Here is a 21241-nt window from a genome sequence, read left to right as displayed (position 1 = left end):
ACTTGAGGAGTCACCAAGCAAAGAGGAGCCACCAAGCAAAAAAGATTCTGTTTCCATCTGGCAACACCCATCTGGGACTTGCCAAGGACTGTCCAGGATATTTTGCCCTGAAAAGCTCATACTTCCAGTCTGCCAGCGTAGTCCCACAATGCTCACAAAGGCACTTGCTGGGGCACAGGGGAGATACAAGTCGACCTTGGGCATAACAGAGGGAACAAGGTGGGGACACAAGCTGGGACCATACCACTGACCTAAGGCAGTGTGTGGGGCTCTGTGTGCATGCAAGCACCCCCAGTGCACATGCACACCTTGCTCTGACCCCACAGCATGCTAGGAAAAAGAGCAGGGATCTGCAGCAAAGGGGACAAGGAGGGCAGCAAGAGTATCAGTTGGCTCCTGCCCCTCTGCTTGATGTAATCAAGTCCTCAGCCAAAGACTCATTATGAGCACTTTAATCATTGCTGTGCTTTAACCCAAGGCATGAGGTCCAGGCTGAGCTTCATTTCTGTCCACAGGTCAGAGCTGGTTGCTGTGGGACTGGCACAGGAACACAGAAAGCAATGAAAAACAGCAGACTTGGGCCATTATGAGGCCATAGACCAGTCCTCCCCAAAACTCCCAGCTCCTGGCTCTCAGCCTGCTCTCCCAGAGTTATCTCCCTTCCTGACATCTGGCCAAGCAAGCCAGACAGCTACAAAGAGCAATATAGACCCCATCATACTCAGGCAAACACCAGCTCACGTGGCTGCTCCCAACTTTCCTGGCAACAACACCATGTATTACTTCAGATGGTTCATTTGATATTGATTACTGCTGGGTCAGGGACACTGTGTAACATCTGTGACACTACACACTCTGGCCTTGAACCGCAAAAAATGAAACTAAAGGGGAACAGGCCATTACACATACCGACCCTGAACTGCAAAAATGAAAGTAGGATTGGAACAGGACATTACATACCTTGGCTTTGAACTGCAAAATAATGAAACTTAAGTGCTGAGGGGCATTACACACCATGGCCTCAAACTGCAGAAAATTAAACTGAAGTGTAGATGGGGTCCTAGACCTTCCTGATGCCCTGCATACCTCTGGGGAAAGAGTTCCAGTGGTTCCCTGGTGATGCTCAAGGGCTGTCCGTCCTGGCCAGGGTCGGGCTGTGACCCAGCCCTGTTGGGAGCATGCTGAGGCAGAGGCCCTGGATGAGCATCTCCTTGGCTGCCTCCTCTCTGGACACAACACTGTCTCATATCTTGCTTAGTTTTGCTCCCTGGGTGGGATGCAAGAGTGAGGCTTCCTGCACCCACTGCCTTGATGAGCTCCCGTGCCCCCAAATCCTGCACTGGGCTCTGCAGCCTGAGCTCAGGGTCTGCCAGTGCCTCCTGTGGACCCAGTGACCCCAACCAGACCTAGGGACAATCCTGAATTTAGCAACCCCGCAGCAGGCAAGGCCCACCCGGTGGCTGTTGCAGCACCCTGGCCCTGCTCCACTTCCTGTGATTGTGCAGCTCCCATTACGAAAGCAGCGGCGGGGCTGACACCGGCTCCTCGCGCTTCCGCCAGGGGAAGCTGCTGCTTCCGCAGCGCTGGAGGCTTGCGTGTGCGTGGTGGGTGCTGGTTGCTCACCACATACACTTTTCTCCAAGAGTGCTTTTGCACCTTTGAAGTGGGGTGAGAGCAAAGCAGCAGCCCTGCAAACCCACACTGTGCCTCAACACGCCCCTGTGCAGAGCCACAGCTAGGCGACTTCCCCTGCATTGCTCTGAGAGGGACTGCCCCCAAACCTCCCCTGGGTTTCACCCACAAGGCTCCCAGCCCCATGTAGAGCCCCAGCAGCCCAGCACCTTGCCAAAACAACCAGAGAGGACACAGTCACACACCATTAATATTTATTTAGACTCTATTAATAAGGAAGCTATTCATTATTATTCTGATCCAATTTGAAGCTATCCCTGCTCATTGCACGGAGAACTGGACTAGATGACCTTTAGAGGCCCCTTCCAATCCAAACCATTCTATATGACTTTACGGAATGTCCTGCAGTAGGACAAGGACATCTCTACAGGTACCACTAAGCTGCACTCTGGCAAAGACACTGCTCACCAGCTCAAAGTGCTTCTGTTCAACCCAGAACCATTGACTGCATCACCAGCCAGCACAGCAAGGCTTGGGCACACAAGGACCTGGCTTTGAAACTGTCCTGTGGCCAGGAAAGCCTTCAAAAGAGCAAGCAGCTCTGCTGCTCTCTGAACACGCTGCCTCAGCAGTCTGGCTCAGGGCATGCCTGCTCCCTGAAGCCCAAAAGCCTGCAGGAGATGAAAGGCTCAGCCCTTACAGTAGGCAAACAGCACACATGGCTCAGGAAGGACTCCAAATTACCTCCTCTAGCCAGGCTGGGAGCTGTGGCCATGGCTCAAAAGCTAGCAGGAACAGGTGACATGCTGGGTCTGTCGCAGCAGCAGGCAGGACTACTCCTGTGAGAGCACTGAAGGTCAAACTGCTCCCTCACACCTTAGAAATCAGGCAACACTGCAGGATTAAGGAGCACTGACATGGAACATATGTTTGGGGCCACAACACAGACTAGGAAGTGCCTTCATCTCCAGCTGGGCAGTGAAGAAGCAGGGCAGCAGCCTCCACTGCCAGCTGCATCCAGTCAGACCAAGTACTGGCATCTCAGTCCGACTGCCTCCACTCTCCCTGCCACAGCTCATCCACACAAGCCACCAGATGCACTCTGGGGTGCAAGCCACATCAGCAGCCCCAGTGAAATTCTCAGAATTTCCTGTCCCATGTCAGATGGAGTCGGATAAAAAATGTCAGATCAATTCCTTCCTGGTAAACCCTCTGAGTCACTGGCAATGAGAAGAGTATTCAGAAGAAACTGCTTGGAGAGATAATCTGTTACTGCAGATCTGTCCCTGCTCCACGGGATGCCCAGTATCATCCCAAGGAGCAGGATGCAGCACTGGTCACATCTCATTGGCATGGTGCTGCTGGATGAGAACTCTGTCAGGGTGTTCTACCCACTCCTGACCCTTGGATTTCCATGGCACCAACACTGCTGCTGGCAAAGGGTCACTCTGGGGCGGGCCCGGCTTGGAGCCTGCTGCTGTCGGAGGGTCAGAGGATGAGTTGCTGTTGAAAGATCTGGGACTGGAGTTAAGTGGACTCTGCCCCTCTTCCCATGACTGACTGAGGTTGCCCAACAGCAAGGAGTCTCCAGGCTCTGGGCTGAAGCCCTCCAGTTCCGTGTCACGCTGGACATCAGGTGCTCCCTGGTTCGGAAACTCGCGGATCTGCCGTGACAGCACTGTAAGAGAGGTAGAGCCAACCCCGTCATTTCCAGCCTCCCACCCTCCTGTGCTAAGCATGGAGCTACCACAGAGCCCAGGAGAGAGGACAAACTGTTTAACAGGACTTCCTCTTCCCAGGGGAGGTGGGGAGAGGATGCTGCACAGCTGCCAGGCACAAGCACAGTTTGTGCTCCAAGAGGGACCGGAACTCTCCTGTCCTTGCACCGCCCCTGGCACAGGGCCCTGCTTTCAGGCAGGCCTCTGCAGCAGGGCTGAGGAAGAGTCCAGAGCTGGGGCAAGACAGCAAGAAAAACCTAGTTGTAACCCCAGGCAAGGGGATGCTCAGTTGGAAGCACCCCAGAGCTCAGGCTGTCTCTGGGGAAGGCAGCACTTCACCTGGAGCCACACCTCAGCCCCAGCCTGGGCACTCACTCACCCTTGAGCTCCTGCTGTGGCTCCACACTCCCGGGTAAGCGGATGCTGGGAGACAGAATGAGGCAGAAGGACAGAACCAGGATCTGGAAGCAGAAAGATCAGCACAATCTCAGCAAAGGAGATGGACAGGCATCACTAAATGCAATAAATACCTCTCTCCCTATCTTGTGAGGACAGCAGGAACTCCTCCACGGACACTGGGGCTGAAGCCACTTACCATGGTGCAGGTTTTTCTTTTGGTAGTTTTGGGGGCGGACCGTCTCACCAACGCCTGCAGTTTCTGCAACTGCCTGAGCAGTGACCTGCAGTAGAGCAGGAAATGCAGGTTAGCACAGCAGGTGGACCTACACCTGTACATTTCCCTCCACCCTCTGCAGCCAGGGACAGGCCACAGTCCTGAGAACAGGAACAGCCTTCCCCACCACTTCTCCTGCCAAACCCAACAAGACAAACTCACATGTTCTGCTTCTGCAGTTGCTGCACCTTCTTCTCCAGTTCATGGTTTTCAGCTGTGCAGGCTGCCACCCTTCCCAGGAAGGATGAGAGGTGTAGGGGAAAAACAGAGATATTTTGTTGGTCAACAGTGGAGACTTCACATCAGACACCACCTCTGGGTGGCTGGGGCAGACAAAATTGGTCCTGGGGTCCACCTGGTATCATGTGCAGCAAAGCCCAGACAGCACCACCTCATATGAGATATGGGCAGGAATGAAGACCTGCCAGTCCTGCAGAGAAGCAGGATTGATTGAATCCAGTTGGTTAACCCCTATGGATGCTCACTCTTAGCATCACACTAGCCCTGCAGATCTGTGACATCAGGCTGTATTACTAGCTAGCCTGACCTGAAAACACATTTGCCCTGGCAGGTCAGCTACCTGACTTGAACAGAGCAAGCTCTGGGCCATCTCCAAGCACAACAGAACCAGACAGGCTTCATCCTGGTGTTCTGAACCCTCTGCAGGGAGCTCTTGCCCCACAGAGCCAGCCTCACTTTTTGCTGAGGGTGACAGCAGCCCAGCAGCTGAACAGCACAGCAGCTTGTAACAGGCACCCCCTGATCCCAGACCTGGCAATGTCATCAGCACAACTAAGGCCAGGCAGGTGGGGAGCTACCATTCTCTGACAAGTCATGTATTCATTCCCTGTCCCTTGTTAACAGGCACTGAAGGTCCTGTGCACCAAGTACCAAAACAAACAGATTTCTTCTTCCTCTCCCTGCCAGCCTGAAAGTCCCTGGGCACAGGCCCTTCCCTTACCAGTCCTGAAGGTCACAAGCACACAGCCAGCTCTGTGTCGCTGACAGCCCTATCACAGAGCAGGAAAGCACAACAGCACAGAGTGCACTGTCCACAAAATCAAGCAATTAGAAAGTCCTAAGGGCACCTTAGGAGTAGGATTTCTGCTGGACAGATCACAAGCCCTCTGCTCAAGGACACATCTACCACTGCCTGCTTCCTCCCATGACTGAGGGAGAGACTTGTATTATTTGTATCATTTTTGAATCTACGTTATGATCATTATATTAATACAGAGAACCATCTATTAAGATCTGATCTCATCTGCAGAGGACCTGGGTGACTAGAAATTATAAGTTAAGACGTATTAGAATGAAGGTGATTAGAAATTGTAAGTTAAGTCATATGATAGATCCTGTATTGCAGCAGTTATAGACTGTACTACATTGATTCTGCTTGTAGAGAAACTGTGCACTCTACTCACAAACCGTCTGCTATACTAATCGTAACATGATAGGAAAATGAGGTTCTGGCTGAAATGACAATTTAGGGCCATCATCATTCTGCCAAGGATCCATAAAAGAACATATGGCTCCCCTCAGTGTTGGATGACACTGCTATGTGAGCATACCTGTTTTCCAGGCCATCTACATAGATCTTCCTGCGGCGACGACTATCCTGAGCTGCCTGCTTGTTCCGAATCTTACGACGCACTTTCCTCAGAACTCGCTCCTCAGCCTGCAAGGATCACCTCATTAACAGCAATCCCAGGGTGCTGGCAATCCCACCCTCTCAGACTACCCTCACATATCAGTGACCAGCCCTAGTGCTCGTGTCCTCTGTCCTTCCCACACCGCTGAATAAACTGCAAGGCAAACCCTGGCCTGCTGATGCAGCCAGCAGCTTCCATGACTTATCAAAAATAAGGTGTACCTAAGGAAAATTAAAAGCACACAGACCACAAGCCACTAGGCAAGCAGGAAAAAAATAGCTGGAGGCACTGTGGTGTAACTGCCTCCTGCAAACAGCCATGAGTAGGGAGACTGACAGCAGCCAGAAGCTGCTGTGCACATGGATGACACCCTGGACTCAAAAGAAGGAAAAGGACACCAAGCCCAGATGAACACTGCCCTGAATGCAGCACCTGGACACCAATATTCTCATCAAGGTACTGTCCTGCGGTTTCAAACCCCTACACTACCTGATACATTTGAGTGGTCTGTTTGGTTCTAGTGAGAACTCACTTTGGTCAGTGGCAGACAGGTTGGTAATATAACACCTTCTTTCTCCAGAAGCTGCTTCTCCTCCTCTGTCAGGACCAGCTCTGGGAAGTCAGACTAGAAAACAGCAAAAAAAAGCCTACTGAGAATGTATAAAACAGGGAGTCCATCCTAGGCCAGCAAGGGCATGCAGCAGACACAAAGAACTGGAATCAGTAACGTCATGCTTTCCCTCAGCAATACGCCTCATAGGAGCCAAGTCAGAAGAGAAGGAGAGATGTGAGAAGCAAAGGCTGGGGTCCACAGGCATGGGAATCAGTACCTGTACCATGGATCCAGGCACAAGCTGGGGTTCATCTTCCACGGCAACAGCAACAGGGGAAGTGGTGCTCTGTTCCAGTGCCTCACTTGTGCCTTCCAAACCCACCCATGCCCCTGGGGAAGGAAAGACAAGTCAAATGCTGGGCCCCACTGAGGCAGCACCTGACCAGCCAGCTTTGAGTGGCATGAAATAGCAATTTTACAACTACAGAAAGCCTCTACTCTCGGCTCCCTCCATCTCTGCCTGACACCCACCAAAACAAACCAGTATGGGACTGCTTTTCTCTCTTCTGCCTGCAGCCAGGGCAGAAAGAGTCCATTCACATCACTCACCTAGCTCAATGGTAACATCTCCTTCTGTCACATCAGACCTCACACTTTCCAGTGCAGGCCAGTCCTGGTGAAGGGAGTAGTTATGATCAACCAGCACAATGTCTTGGCTGGCAAAATTGCTACCAAGGCAATGGGACAGATGCTGATCCTCAGAAATGCTGCTGTCATTGTTGGCAGGCAAATAACTGAGCCTGTGTGGTTCATCTTCTAAAGGGCTCAGCAGTGAGCTGATGAAGTCATCCATCTCCTTGTCCAGGAGCTGCAGAGGAACAGCTTTTACTCAGCAGGGAGACAAACCTCCTAAACCTCAGCTCAGCAGCAATTCCTCACAAAGAACTCACCTCAGGCATTGGCAGGCCCCAGTCTTCCAGCAGACCATTCTGCTCCCCTGGGATTTCAGGGCAGGGAGCATCATCCTTCAAAAGAAAGTCAAGCAGATCCACATCTGCCAGGGCATCCAGTTCCTCTGGGCACGACATCTGAGCACGACACCCAAAGTGAGCACAGGCACAACAGGAGACACCAGCCTTGCTTTAAGGTGTCTCTCAGACCCTATAGACAAAGTACCCCCATGCAATGTCAACAGCAGGGATGGGCAGTTCACAAGTATTTCTCCAGCCAGGCTATTACAGCACCACCAGTGACAACAATACAGTATTTTCCCCATGAGATTATTGGGACCCAGCCACAGGAGCCACGCTCCATCCACCCAGAGCATAAAAGCTGCAGGAAGGAGAGGAAAAGTGAAACAATCCCAGACTCAATGGTGTGGAGAGCATGCAAGATTCTGCTGTTCCACAGAAGCCTGAAGGTGCCATAACCCCTGGTGTGCAGCCAGCAGGGAGACCTTCTTGTCCCATGAAAATTAAGAACAGTCACTGTTGAGGTTTTAACTACAGAGATTCTGTAAATTACTAAATTATGATCAAATTCTAAGTAATCAATGACTGAAGAAAAATTAAATGGCAATCAAACGGCGATTAAGTGATCATTGAACAGTGATTAATGATTTGACAGACCTAGACTTAGCAATTCAAACAGCTGTCAAACCTTGTACTATTTACCATACTTGTAATAAATAAGTCGATATTGAATTAAATAAATAGATGGACATATATAAATGTCACTAGCACGCAATATACCTTTAAGCTGAAAGTAAAATACTCCTTACCTTGCTGTAGGGATCAGACACTGCTAAAGAGTCTCTCAGCCCTGAGGAGTGACCTGGAGAGCTGTTCCTGCTGCCAGGGACGTCAGGGCCCAGCTGCAGGAGAGCAGCAGAGCTCGGTGGCTGGAGGCGGCCACAGGCACTCGGAGGGCAGGGAGGGACTTGCAGCCAACCCTGCCAACCCTGCCTGGCCCTTGTGCACCTGTGTGGCAGCTTCAGCTCCGGCGGCTGCTGTTATGTCCTGACAAGACATGGCCCAGGAGCCTCGGACCCTGAGGAGATGCGGCCCCGCATGGCGCTCACCGGGATCAGCCCGGCCGGCTGGTGGGCGACGCCTCAGCCCAGGCAGTGCTCAGGCTGTCAGAGCGCAGGCATCCATCGCACCTCTCCATCAGCACTGCTAAGCTTTCACATCTAGCTGTCAAGTGCCACGGTCTGGAAAAAAAGAAACCCAAAAAACCCCATAAAAAATAGAATACCACCAAAACCACCTGAAATCCCACCCAGAACCAGAAGGTCAGGGCAGTCCCCCGCCAGGGCGGCTGCGCCTGCTGATTGAGGGAAGAGCTGCCAGCAGAAAGTTCAGCAACAAGAGGAGCTGGGCAAATCCGGGCAATGTCAGGACCCATGGCTTCCACAGGAGCAGCTTCCCCCCAGGGAGTGTGCGCCAGGCGGGCAGCAGGGCCAGCACAGGAACAGGAGGAGCAGGTGCGGCAGAAGGAGCGCAGAGGCCGGGACACCCACCCGAGGAGAACCAAGCAGCCCGTCTCAGCCCTGGCCGTGGGCCGGACCCGGATCCCCTGATCCCCGGGCCTCCTGGACCCTCCCAGCAGCGGAGCCCCGAACCGCGGACGAGGCCGACGCCCTCCAGCCCCTCACCTCAGCCTCAACCTCAGCCTCGCCTCTCCCAACGCACCGCGGTGACGTCACCCGGTCTCCCAGCGGGCCCCGCGCGCATCGTCCCTGCCCCTCCCGCGCTGACGCCCCGGTCGCTCATTGGTTGGGGGAGGAATGGGGGGGGCGCCGGGAGCGCGCGCGAGCGGCGGGAGCGCGGAGCGGGCGGGGAAAGGAGGGGAGGGGAGGGGAGGGGATGGGATGGGATGGGATGGGATGGGGGAGACGAGTAGAGGGGAGGGCGGTGGGTCCGGGGTCATGCGAGGCCCTGGGGGTGTCCCGGGGCGGGTGGGCGCCCGGGCGCCCGGGGGTGCGGTGCGAGCAGCGGGTGGAGTACGGCCACGCTGCGCGGGCGCGGAACCGTGCCCAGCCCCGGGCCGTCGGGCCAGGCCGCGCGGGCACAGAGTAGCGCTGTCCGTGGGAGCGGGATGCCCGTGGCGCGGTGTCCGGGTGGAGCGCAGCCCCGGGGCATGGTGCGCGGCCGTGCCGTGTCACCCCGTGGCGCGCCGTGTTCTGGCGCATGCGCAGCGGGGGGGCGGGAAGCGGGCGGTGCCGCCCGCTCAGCTCCCCTCAGCGTCGCGGGGCCGCCGCGCTGCTCCTGCCCGCGCAAAGGTACGGGGACGGGGGACGGAGGACACACGGTGTCCCGGTAATCGGGGAGGGGGGGCTGCAGAGTGGGGTCCTGCGGGCCGGCAGTGCCCTGGCTCTCGGGGGGCTGCCGGAAACGGATGTCTCGGGAACCCTGCCCTGCACCCCGCCCGGTAAATGGCGGGGAGGCAGGGAGGAAGCAGCTTTCCGGTTACCGGGGTTTCCCTGCTCCAACCGGGGCTTGTCCGCGGGGCTGCCGTGACCGGAGAGCTTCCGGGGTTCACTCTGGCATGCCCAGATCGCCCCTGGGGCCGGCGCCACCCGAGCACCGACGCCCACTGGAGGCTCCGGGGCAGCACGGGCTGGCGCGGCCACGTTATCCCTGGCCACGTTATCCCCGGCCCTGCCCTTGCCCTGCCTCACCAGGCTCGGGCCTGGAGTCCACCGTGGCGAGGCCCGGGGCAGCATCCTCACCTCGGGGGTCCCTGGGGACCCAACTGGACAAGCCTGGCCGTGGCCGACGGTCCGCGGACCTTGGGGAATTTGGGGCACGCCAGGCGCAGCTTTTCCCCCGGCACCCCGCTCACCCTGCCAGGACGTGGGGAACAGCGAGTGGCAAGGGTGTCTGTGTCCTGCTGCGTGGTTTTGGGTGGGACACGAGGGCACAGCACTTCCCATGGCCATACCGAAGCCAGGGAGGTCACCGCAGCAGTTCCCACCAGGACACACAGCTGGCCCGGGATGGGGCGCTGGGGTGGTTCCCAGGCAGGATGGGAATTGCCCCAGTCGGGGAAGGCGTGGATCGCCCCCTTGTCCCGGCCGAAGCAACTAACCAAGCAGGGGGAAACGCTGCCCCATCCTCTGGCTGTTCCCTGCCGGATCCTGCCCCAGCCCTTGCAAATTCCCTATCCCTTTGAATCTGCCGGCAGGATGTCTACATGCTTCTGCCGTGGCTTCATCGCTGGCTGTTAGACCCATATTTGGTAGCGATAATTGTTTACTCCCTTCTCTCTCTCCGGGCCTCGTTGCTGAGAAGGGGAGGGCACATATTTTTGGGATCTTTAGTTTTGCCAAAAGCTGTGAGTTGCCCAGTGAAGGGTTCAGACTGCCTGCCAGGTCATAGGGTGAAAGTGCCCAAGTGCTAAGCGAATGTGTGATGGTGCATGGGAAGCACCAGTCAAGCACTCCGTTCCCTTGCTGAATGGCAGCAGCGGGAATCTGGTGCTTCCCAAAGTGACACATCCCATTAGATTTAGAGAAGGGGCAGTGGGAAGGTTGGGGAAAGGGGAAGAGGATCCTGTGGGATGCCCTTCTTTTCAGAACTGAGCTTTGGTGGCTGCTGGGTGAAATGACCCCAGAATGCAAACATACTCTCTTCTTTCTTTCACCTTTCTGCCTGCCCAACAGCACAATGCTGGGCAAGTTGCTTGTTGTGGGAACCATGGGTGCCCAGATCAGGGCACCCAGTGCTTTCCAGAGGTCATGACAGCATGAACTGCACCTCAATCCCCGCTCTTAGGGTCCTGTGCTAGAGGACCAGCTTGCTAAGGATGCAGGGGAGGCTGTGGCTGGAGTCCCACTGGCTTTCATGCCTGCCTGCGTCATGGGCAGTCTAGAGGTGCCACGATTTGTGCTCCGTTCCTTTGGAGGTCAAGGGATGCCCAGCAGGAGCAGACAGGATGTGAGATGTGTGCGAAATGTTGGCAGTCAATAGCTGGAGCTGCTTCAGCTCAGTGCATGTGAGCAGGCAGGCAGGCTGCGGCTGCGATCCTCCAGCCCAGCTGCCTGGCCCCTGCCCATTTCCCATGCAGAGCAGGGCTGCCCTCCCTGCAGGAGTGAGACGATGCTCCTGTCCTAGCCATGGGCAACAGTGGAGTGGTCACAGGGGTGCTGTGTCTGGCCTTGACAGCCACTCATGCTCCCCGGGAGCAAGCTTAGCTCGGCTGGAAGAAACTGTCCTCCCATCTGACGTGGACATGCAGCTGGGAAAGAGGAACTGGGCTGAACGGTCTCACCAGCGTGTGACACTAAACCAGCTGGGGCTGCTGGCTCAGCCTTCCCATTGGTGCAGGGCTGAGCTCTGTCTGCCTCAGTGCCTGCTGTGGTTCTGTGTACTGGTCCTGCACTGGAGAACCCAGCCAGAGCCTAGTCTGGCTTCTTTTTGACCCTGTTGATGCTGCTGGAGTGCACATGCTGACATAATGGCCAAACCACTGCTGCAGACATTGCGTTTTGGTGGCCTGGTATCTTCCTAGCTGTGCCAGTGGCTGTGCCTGTGGAAAACCCCAACACTGGGATGGTTTGCAGCAGATAAAGCTTCCTGCAGCCAGCTCCCAGTCCAGGGGGTGTCCACAGTGGGGCTTTTCCCATGTGAAATTTGGTATTGACATTAAAAAAAGAGGGAAAAAACCAAACTCCATTACAAGACTTCTTTTGGAGAATCCCTTAAGAGAGAACGTAATAAAAATGGCAGAACTGTTGCATCTGAAGATTTGCAGCTTTTTCTGGAAACTCATCACAAGCGTTCCAGGTGTCCACAGTTGAATTCTGCTTGATTTTTTTGTCTTTTAACACACATACGCTTCCACGTAACCGTTACTGCAGCAGTGAACTCCTCCGACAAAAATACAGTAATTCCATCACGTGACCAAAAACCCACTGTCTGTGTCCCTGGCAATGTCACGGTGGTGCCTTGGGCCACACAGGTCCCATCTGCCCGCAGCCCTGCCTGCACTGAGCCTGCCCTCAGGCAGAGCCCGGAGGCCTCTGCCGCTGTCTCGGTTTTGCTCACCTTGCGTGGGGTGCGATGGAGGAGGAAGCCACAGCAGCTCCTGGGGGAAGTGGTGGGACCACACCAAGGTTAACCCGTCCCTGTCATCACCTTGCGATTGGCTCAGAAGTGTGCCCGTGGTTCAAAAAGGGTTGTACACAACTTGCTGTAAAATGCAGAAATGTGTTAACCCGGCTGTTTTGGTGCCTTATCTGTTTTTGCATACTGACAATGTGATTGAGAATAGGTTTGACTGAGAATGGGTTTGCTTTCTCTGGAGGTGAGCCAGCAAAAATTTGGTGTGTGTTCATCAAGACTTGGTTTGTTTGGGTTTTTTGTTTTTCTTCTTTCTAGGGGGACAGCTTGAGTTTCGCTGTCCTTTTTTTTTCTGGTTTGCAGTGCCAGGCTCCCACGCTGTCTCATTTGTTACATCCAGTCCAGCTTTTCTCTCTCCACATGGTTCACAGAGGGGAGAGATCTGTAGGGACCAAGTTGCCAACCTTGTGTGATTAGTTGCCACATTTTGCTGGCAAACCTCACCCCGGTTTGAGAGGGTGTCCTTTTGCAGCAGAGGATGTTTCTACTCTAGACACTGCTGTGAGCAAAGTTCAGCTGCTAGAGCCTTGACTTTTTCCATAAAATATGGAAATTGAAGTGAACCATCACCCTTTTTTCTGAGGTTTTCCTTGATGTCATCAGCATCTTCCCTGCTGACCTCTGTAATATTTTTGTGTTTGGGAGTGGGAAGGCTTGAGCAGTCATCTTCTTGTGGGGTCTTGGGAAGCACAGTGACCCCTGTGAAGGGTGTGCTAAGGGGTGCCTCTGGTGCATGCCTGGTTTTGGGTGGCTTTGTGAGGGCAAGAAGCGGATGCAGAACTAGTGGCAGATGTCCTGGCTCCTCTCAGTTCCTCTCTACTGTCTGACGTCCTCCACTCCTTCCTCCGTGGTCTCTGACCTTGTCTTGTCAGTGGCATGTTCTCCTTTTCCTGCAGAGGGATGGAAAGCAGCTTTATGCTCAACTTGAGAATATTTTTAGATGTAGAGAAGTTGGCCTGGTGACCGCAGCAGCCTGCCCTGCACATAAAATACTTGGAAAACCCTTTCCATGACAGGGTGTTCCTCGTTTGTTCAGCCCCACAGCTTTGCTAGTGCTTCCGGATAGATGGCAATGGCACGGGCGAGTGCCTCTGCCACCTCCTTCCCTCCACCGATGGGCTCTGGAGCTGAAGTGCATTTCATTCCTCAGCAGCGGAGACAGTGGGGGCCACGGGCCTCCGCAGAAACATTGCAGAACGGCTCAGGAATGCAGAGCTGGAGCCGCTCCATGTGCTGGCGGAGGCGGCACGCTCCTTGGTCCCTGCCTCCCACCCTGCACCACCAGCGTGGCTTTATGGCTCTGCAGGAGCAGAGCCCCTGCCCTCTGACTTGCTCCTGGCCAGAACTGGACACGGATCCTGCCCCTAGGCTGCTCAGGTCTGTGTTTGAGAGCAGCCTGCTGCTGGTGTACCCCCTCCCAGGTGGACTGGAGCTGGCAGCACTGGGCAGGGATGTACAGACTCACCAAGTGCTGCTGCACTGCGAGGAAGGCTGCCAGCACATTTTACCCAAGAACCTTCCCAGGCCAGGCTGAGGATGCAAGATCAGCTTTCCCTGACAGCCATAATAGGAAGTCTGGCAGGAGCAAATGAATCTAAAAGAGAATAAGCAGATGTGTATCCCACCAGTGCTCTTGCATCCTCCCATCACTGGAGTTTAAGGACAAGGCAGCCTGGGTCAGCAGAACAGGGGACTCGCTCTGTATGAGCAGGCACTCAGGGAGGGGAAAAGGCGTGTCCCTGCTGGAGAGCATCGGGTTGGGCCAGACAGGGAATTCTGAGGGAGGCATGGAGTAGTGGGGCAGAAGCAAAGGACTTGGGAGGGACTCTGAGGGGTTTGGCAACTTGGGAAAGCACTGAAACCTGTTTCACAGTAGATCTGTGAAGGGAAAGGCTCTTACAAGCTGCATCAGGCAAGTGGAGCACTTACATATGACCTCCTTTTACTTCTGTTACTTCTTTCAGCTTTTACTCTGCAATACAGATATTGCAGTTCTGATTAGGTGTTATTAAAGCTCTGGTGTGTTGGAGCTCTGTTGAGGAACGCTTGCTCAGAAGCTGCTCTGTGCAATCCTTTAAGCCTGAACTCTGCAACTACCTGATAGGAGGTTATATTGAGATGGGGGCCGGTCTCTCCTGCCATGCCTGCAGTGAGAGGACAAGAGGAAATAGCCTTAAGTTGAGACAGGGAAGGTTCAGATTAGATATTAAAAAAAAAAATCACTGTTAATGTGATGAGGCATTGGAGTAGGTTGCCCGGGGAGGTGGTGGAGTCACCATCCCTGGAGGTGTTTAAGAGGTGTCTGGATCTGGTGTTAGGTGATATGATCTAGTGATTTAGGGTTTACTGTGGTAGTGCTACGTGGGTGGTTGGACTAGGTGATCTTCCAACCCTGATGATTCTGTGATTCTGTTCTATGAAGCTGATCCTTCAAGCTGGATTCTGCTTGAGTCCTTTTTCAGATGTCATGGTCTGGCTCTTGTATGCCCATGCATTGAGACCTGTCACAGGTGGTCCCTTGCCCTCCTGTGCATTGCCCTGTGCCTTGGGCTGGGATCTGCTGCCAGATACCAGATCTCATGAGCACACCTTGGGTGTGATTGGTGCTTTTCCCAGGTAATTGAATTTAATGTGTGAATTCAATGCCTGGTGCCCTTATCTTGCCTCCCTGTGCAGCTTCAGGCTTTTCCATCCCTCTGTACTCAGGCTGCCAGCTCAGCACCGTCTGCTGGCGACATGAGGGGTCCTGATAGCTGGGGAAGGGCCCTGCCAGCTCTGGGTCAAAGCTTGGTTTTCCTCTTGTGGCTTCTGTGTCATGGCAGGTTTAATTATAACCCCTTCCATCATGCTCTCACAGCTTATCTAGTGTGCTCCCTCATCCTCACTTCCTTTCCCTGGCAGTATCTTTCTTGGGTACCAGCTGCTGTCATTCCCACAAGGCAAGTAAATTTGGCTTTAGGACCTTAGGGCAAGGAGGTGGGGGTCCCAGTGCTGGGCTCAGGTCCCAGGTCTGGAAGGTGGGACCTCACAGCTTGCCAGCACAGGCTGCAGCCCTTTCTTGCCACTGGAAGCTGAATCCTGGCTTTCAGGTGCTGCCAAAGGGGGAGGGAGCAAGCACACTGCACACTGTTTGGGGCCAGCCATCAGAGCTCACCGTCTGTCTCCTCCAGCAGGTGACGCAGGAGTGGGGACAGCCCAGCCGCCACCATGGTTGCCCTCTCGCTGAAGATCAGCATTGGCAATGTGGTGAAGACGATGCAGTTTGAGCCCTCCACCATGGTGTACGATGCCTGCCGCATGATCCGTGAGCGGGTGCCTGAGGCACAGATAGGACAGTGTAAGTCCATGGTGGGACTGGCTGCCATGCCAGGGCTGCCTTGGCTTAGCTCCTGGCATTTCACTCGTCTCCCTTTTCTTTTCTGTCTGTGCCTCTCTGGCACTTTGCCAGAGAAGTGGTGGGGTGGGAGGAGTGGGGTCCAAGTCCTCTTGCCCAGTTGATGTGAGGGTCTGAGTTTCTCAGACTCCCTCCTCAACATCCCAGAAAAAAGTTTGTGTGTTTAGAAGTTAGGAAACTACATTTGGAAGTGAAATAACTCTTTAAGCAATTTGAGTCCACTGCCCTTTCTGTCTCTGCTCTTCCGTCCTACTTACATTCATCACCACTAGCTAGGGATATGTGAGTTTAAACAGTTGCAGGGGTCATAGCAAACATTAATAAAACATTTGAGTTAATTTTTGATTTCTTGGGCTATATATAATCTCCCCTTGGTCTGTATCCCGCTGGCAGCTCTCTGCCAGACCCCTGCTGGTGCTCCATTACCTTTCTAGGCTGCCTCAGCTCCAGTATTTTCTTGCTGCCGCTAGGCTCACAATTTAGTCTATAGCTCATGAGCTCATGATGTGACTCACACCCACGCGGATGTGGCCTGTCCCCATCATGGATGGGGGGTTGGAGCTCTGGGACGCTGTCTCAGGGGCTCTCCTGAGTCCCTGAAACCCCCAGAAGCGGCTGTGCCATGGAGGAGAGACAGCAAAGTGGAGGTCAAGAGTCGTGGGAAGAGGAGGGGGAGTGCAGCGACATCTGGGAGCAGCACATTCCTTGAGGTTGAAAGGAAATGCCTTCTTATACCATGTCCGGCTGGTCAGCAGTCCAGCAGACTATGGCTTTCAGCTTCAGCAAGGGACTTGATGTCTTTGGATATGCAGGGCTATAGTGGTGTTGGAAGGAGCATTGCATTTCCTGCTCCTGGGTGTGAGCCAGCCTGTTTATAAAAAAAGCAGCAAGGGGAAGGCCTTAAAGGGAACTTCTTATTCCTGCGTTCCTTTTCAGTTGCTCACAGCCTTTCTTTTCCTGTGTGTTCCTTGCAGCTTTTACTTCTCTTTGCTGTTTCTTACACAGTGGCACTTGGGCTCCTTTTTTGAGCTGCCCTGTTTTTTTGTCACCTTTGGGCTGGGGGAGCTTTGGTGTAAGTTTCCAGCTTTGCTCTTACTCTGTCTCAGGAAGTGCCTCTCCCTGCCCAACCCATGGATCTGGGGCAAGCTGCTCAGTTTTCAGCGCTTTGGATTTATCCTCTTGGAATTTGCTTTGAAAACAGTTTGGTTTTTTGTTGTTCTTTTTTTACTTCAAAAATAAAATGGCAAGCTTTCATGATTTTTTTTGCTCCCTGTTTAGTAGGATCTTAACAGCAGTGTTAGCCAGGCAGGCGCAGGGTGGCTCAGGAATTTGTCCCTCCCCAAAGAGAGCTGCCAACAAGATGACGAGTTATAAACATAGCCAACCAAGACAGCCTGCGGCGCAGGATTGTTGCAGAGGTGGAGAAGGACCTTTCCAGGGCAAAGCCAGGCGTGGTCCTGGCCTCTTGCTACATAAAAACGGGCCTGTCCCTGTAGGCCTGAGCTGGGGAGTCACTGGCGAGGATCCAGCAGCAGCCCTTTCACCAGGCACTCCACCCTGAGGGAGCAGGATTTGGTGAATGATATTTACTCACCACCTCTGAGACCTTGTAAGCCTTGAGCTGGTTCTCGTTCAGCAAAGAAAGGAGTCCCAGCTCCTCTAGGTTCCATCATTCAGGTTGTCTCTCTGTCTTTTCAAACTGTACTGTGTCCTGAGGAGATGCAGACCCTACCACCAGAGTACTCTAAGTGTGGATTGCCTAGATTTTATAGACCAGTTCCCAGCACCCTTCCTGGTGATCCCCCAGCATTTTACTACCTTGCTTTCATTACTACTACACATTGCACTGAAGATTTCAGAGAGCTGTCAGCCCCAACTGCAAGCTCTTCCTTCTGTTGTGTCTGTCAGTTCCAAGTTCAACATTGCGTAGGCATGCTGCAGATGATTTTTTCCACAGATAACTGTGGTAAAACCTCAGAGCTTGCGTGCCAACTTTGTTTGTCATTAGGTTTGGGCTTCAGCCTTCACAGGGCTGCTGTGCTTCACACACTGGCTTGCTCCGGTGCATATTCCTGGGCACAGAGTGGCATTGGGGTGGCCTTATGCTGCTCAGGACTACCCTGTTAGAGACTGTACCTGTTTTTCAGCCAATGATTTTGGGCTCTTCCTCTCGGATGAAGACCCAAAGAAAGGGATCTGGCTGGAGGCTGGGAAGGCTCTGGACTACTACATGCTTCGCAATGGGGTAAGTATCCATCCCACATCCTTCCAGCTGCATCCTTCGCTCCATGGTTGGATGTCTTGCTCATGGCGTGGAGGTGGTGTGGGTGCCTGCTGTACTGCCTTGTGTTATGCCCTGCAGCATGCCCTGTCACCCCACTATTGCACCAGGCAGGGGGGAGCTGTTTGCCTGACTGTGGGGTGTGGGTGCCCTGCACTGGTGCCACTGCTGGTAGCTGTGCTCTGCTGTGCCTGCAGGATACCATGGAGTACAAGAAGAAGCAGCGGCCCCTGAAGATCCGCATGCTGGATGGGACAGTGAAAACAGTGATGGTGGATGACTCCAAAACTGTCACGGACATGCTCATGACAATATGTGCCCGGATTGGTGAGGAGAGGACAGTGACAGGGGGGAAGAAAGGAGGTGGGGAAAGAATGGCAGAATCTGACAGGCTTCTGGGGGAGAAGCAGCAGCAGCTCTGTTGCAGATGGCCTGGCAGCAGGGGTATCTGAGGGGTGCGTGACTCTAGGGAGGAGATACTGCTCTGCACCCCTGCGTTGCTCCGTGCTCTGTGTTTGGCAGAACAGTCCTTCTGAGTTTGGTTCTCTGATCTCTTGCAGGCATCACCAACTATGATGAGTACTCACTTGTACGGGAGATCATGGAAGAGAAGAAAGAAGAGGTTACTGGCACCCTCAAGAAGGACAAGACCTTGCTGCGAGATGAGAAGAAGATGGAAAAGCTCAAACAGAAGTTGCACACAGATGATGAGTGTAGGTGTACTGGGAATGGGGTCAGCCTGTGCCGACAGCCTTGGGGGAGGGGAATAGGGACCCCTGTAAGGGGAAGAGGGTGTGGGGAGAAACATGTGCATGAAGGAACATGTGTCTACACTTCCTAGAATATCTCCTGCCTGTGGGCCCAGGGCAGACGGGTGAGAGCTGGGATGCATCAGGCAGACATCCATTCCTCACTCAGCATAAGCAGCCCCAGGGCCAGGACCAGCTGTGCCTTAGTGCCTGTCCCTACTCACACCCTGGCATTGTCTGCAGTGAACTGGCTGGATCACGGCCGGACCCTCCGTGAGCAAGGCATCGATGACAATGAAACACTGCTGCTGCGGCGCAAGTTCTTCTACTCTGATCAGAACGTGGACTCGAGAGATCCTGTGCAGCTCAACCTGCTCTATGTGCAGGTATAGCTTCCCAGAGCACCTGGTTCCACTGCCTCCTGCCAGCCCCTGACAAGTCTGGTGGCTGAAGGTTTTGTCAGGAGCCATGATGGGGAGGTACTTTGGGATACCCAGCTATGTCCTGGCTAAGAGCCAATACTGGCTATCCCAGCCCTGTCCTTTGTATACTCCAGATCTCCCCAGGGAATGCCAGTCAGCTCTGTCTGGTAGGAACCATCCTGAAATGCTGCTGCTGTTCCTCCCCCAGGCTTGATGCCTCTGGAGAGCAGCCTGGTCCTACATACACCTGTTTTTTAGAACCACTTCTTTTAAGTCTGTAAAACATGTGCTTGATATGGAGGAGAGCAGTGACAGGGCTGCATGGCTGCCCAGCCCACAATGGTGTCTTCTATTCCCAAACAGGCTCGTGATGACATTCTGAACGGTTCCCACCCTGTCTCCTTTGACAAAGCCTGTGAGTTTGCTGGCTACCAGTGCCAGATCCAGTTTGGGCCATACAACGAGCAGAAGCACAAACCAGGCTTTCTGGAGTGAGTGTCCTGGGGAGCCCCTGGGCTTGTCTTGAGGCAGCTGGGGTAGCTTGGCAGCACCGAGTGCCACACTGCCTTGTGCGGCTCTGGGGGTCTGGGTGCCCCTGGAGCAACCCCTCTCCTCCCTCACAGCACAGTGCCCAAGCACAGGGATCCACACCAGCTATGAGGGCTGCCAGCCCCCCATCATCTGGTAGCCCTGTAGGGCCATGCAGTCAGCTGCTGTGGGGGTGGCCCCAGCCCACCCCCTGGCCTGCCTTGATGCCACACAAAGGGCTGCATTATCAGCACCTTTTCCCCACTCTTAACTAGGGGAAATCCAAGGACAGCTTTCATAGCTGGAGCAGTCTCTCCCACATCCTTACTGCTTCCAAAAACTTCAGCTTATGCCCTTGTCTGTGGCTTTCAGTTGGACTTTTTCATAGTCAAGGACAGGCTTTGGGCTCTGCTGCTAACAACTCACTTGGCTGTCTTTTGGCAGGCTCAAGGATTTCCTGCCCAAGGAGTACATCAAGCAGAAAGGAGAACGCAAGATCTTCATGGTATGTGCAGTGTGGAGGTTGAGATCTGGACTTTTTGTTCCTCCTCACTAAAGGTTGAGGCGCTCCTGTCTGAGGAGGCAGCACACACCAGTCTGGTGGGTGAGAAACAGGAGCAGGAGCTGTAGGTGGGCAGACAGGGCAACTCCTGAGATCTCAGAGATCAGAGCTGGTGCAGGGGATGCTGGTGGGGTGGGGAGAGCTCGGAAGAGCTGTGCAATGGTGTCAAGGCAGGACTGTGGATCTGGTGCAATGTTCTGTCTTGCTGTTGGCAGGCCCACAAGCAATGTCAGAACATAAGTGAGATTGAAGCCAAAGTTCACTATGTGAAACTTGCCCGTTCCCTCAAGACATACGGGGTCTCCTTCTTCTTGGTCAAGGTACAGCAGCAGCACCCCTGGTCCCACTTCAGACTCACCAAAATTCTGCTTCTTCAGCATCCATCTGTTGTGTCTCCAACTGCTTCCCCTCAATCTATGTTGCTCCAGTTTTTTTTTTTGCATTTCCCCTGTTGCATTTCCCTGTGCACTGCCTTCCTATTCCTGGGTTCATGCTGTTAAGTTATATTCAGCATTGTCAAGATATATTCAACATTGTCAAGTTGTGATAATTGTCACCACTAGAAAGTGTGGCCTTGCGGGTGTTTTGGTAGCAATGGCAGACCTCAGATGTCTGTGCGCCTGTGGATCCATCCTGGGGATAGCCCACAGACCTTCTGTTATGGCCCACAGGAGAAGATGAAGGGGAAGAACAAGCTGGTGCCACGACTGCTGGGGATCACCAAGGAGTGCGTGATGCGTGTGGACGAGAAGACCAAGGAAGTGATTCAGGAGTGGAGCCTGACCAACATCAAGCGTTGGGCAGCCTCACCCAAGAGCTTCACCCTGGTAGGGACCAGCACTGGTCTCCCATGCCTCCTTTCCACTGGTACCCCTGCACATGGGCTGCTCTCACTCCAGCCCCTCTCTCAGCTGTTGCTCCATGGTGGCACAGCCTTGCCCTGCTCTGGTGC

The 21241-nt window shown here is 54.0% G+C and overlaps 2 protein-coding genes across 5 annotated transcripts in view; one reads left to right on the top strand and one right to left on the bottom strand.

The window, feature by feature from the left end:
* Nucleotides 1-1869: 1869 nt before the first annotated feature.
* CREB3 (cAMP responsive element binding protein 3) lies at nucleotides 1870-8949 on the bottom strand. Of its 3 annotated transcripts, XM_059492979.1 has the most exons (12): nucleotides 8750-8893; nucleotides 8309-8440; nucleotides 8009-8101; nucleotides 7179-7316; nucleotides 6838-7096; nucleotides 6506-6618; nucleotides 6208-6300; nucleotides 5595-5701; nucleotides 4186-4254; nucleotides 3946-4030; nucleotides 3730-3811; nucleotides 1870-3310 (listed from the first exon to the last, which is right to left on the bottom strand). In XM_059492979.1, exons 4-12 carry the CDS (start codon nucleotides 7314-7316, stop codon nucleotides 2970-2972), a joined length of 1287 nt encoding a protein of 428 aa, XP_059348962.1. In that variant the 5' UTR covers nucleotides 8009-8101; nucleotides 8309-8440; nucleotides 8750-8893; the 3' UTR covers nucleotides 1870-2969. The 3 variants fall into 3 exon arrangements, with proteins under 3 accessions (XP_059348962.1, XP_059348961.1, XP_059348960.1); XM_059492978.1 differs by having other exon boundaries at nucleotides 8009-8440; nucleotides 8885-8949; XM_059492977.1 differs by having other exon boundaries at nucleotides 8009-8440.
* A 526-nt stretch (nucleotides 8950-9475) lies between these two features.
* Nucleotides 9476-21241, top strand: part of TLN1 (talin 1) — a 36504-nt gene continuing 24738 nt past the window's right edge. The window contains exons 1-10 of one of the 2 annotated variants that reach the window (XM_059491995.1): nucleotides 9476-9511; nucleotides 15527-15690; nucleotides 17895-17992; nucleotides 18226-18355; nucleotides 18589-18741; nucleotides 19021-19163; nucleotides 19563-19690; nucleotides 20172-20232; nucleotides 20505-20609; nucleotides 20961-21116. In XM_059491995.1, the coding sequence (XP_059347978.1) occupies nucleotides 15561-15690; nucleotides 17895-17992; nucleotides 18226-18355; nucleotides 18589-18741; nucleotides 19021-19163; nucleotides 19563-19690; nucleotides 20172-20232; nucleotides 20505-20609; nucleotides 20961-21116 (1104 nt within the window). In that variant the 5' untranslated portion in view covers nucleotides 9476-9511; nucleotides 15527-15560. Of the gene's footprint in view, nucleotides 9512-15523; nucleotides 15691-17894; nucleotides 17993-18225; nucleotides 18356-18588; nucleotides 18742-19020; nucleotides 19164-19562; nucleotides 19691-20171; nucleotides 20233-20504; nucleotides 20610-20960; nucleotides 21117-21241 lie in introns of both variants that reach the window. The other variant, XM_059491993.1, reaches the window with a different exon arrangement.

This window comes from Ammospiza nelsoni, chromosome Z (assembly GCF_027579445.1).
Source record: "Ammospiza nelsoni isolate bAmmNel1 chromosome Z, bAmmNel1.pri, whole genome shotgun sequence".
Classification (NCBI taxonomy): domain Eukaryota; kingdom Metazoa; phylum Chordata; class Aves; order Passeriformes; family Passerellidae; genus Ammospiza; species Ammospiza nelsoni.
This window is presented reverse-complemented; position numbering and strand designations above follow the sequence as displayed.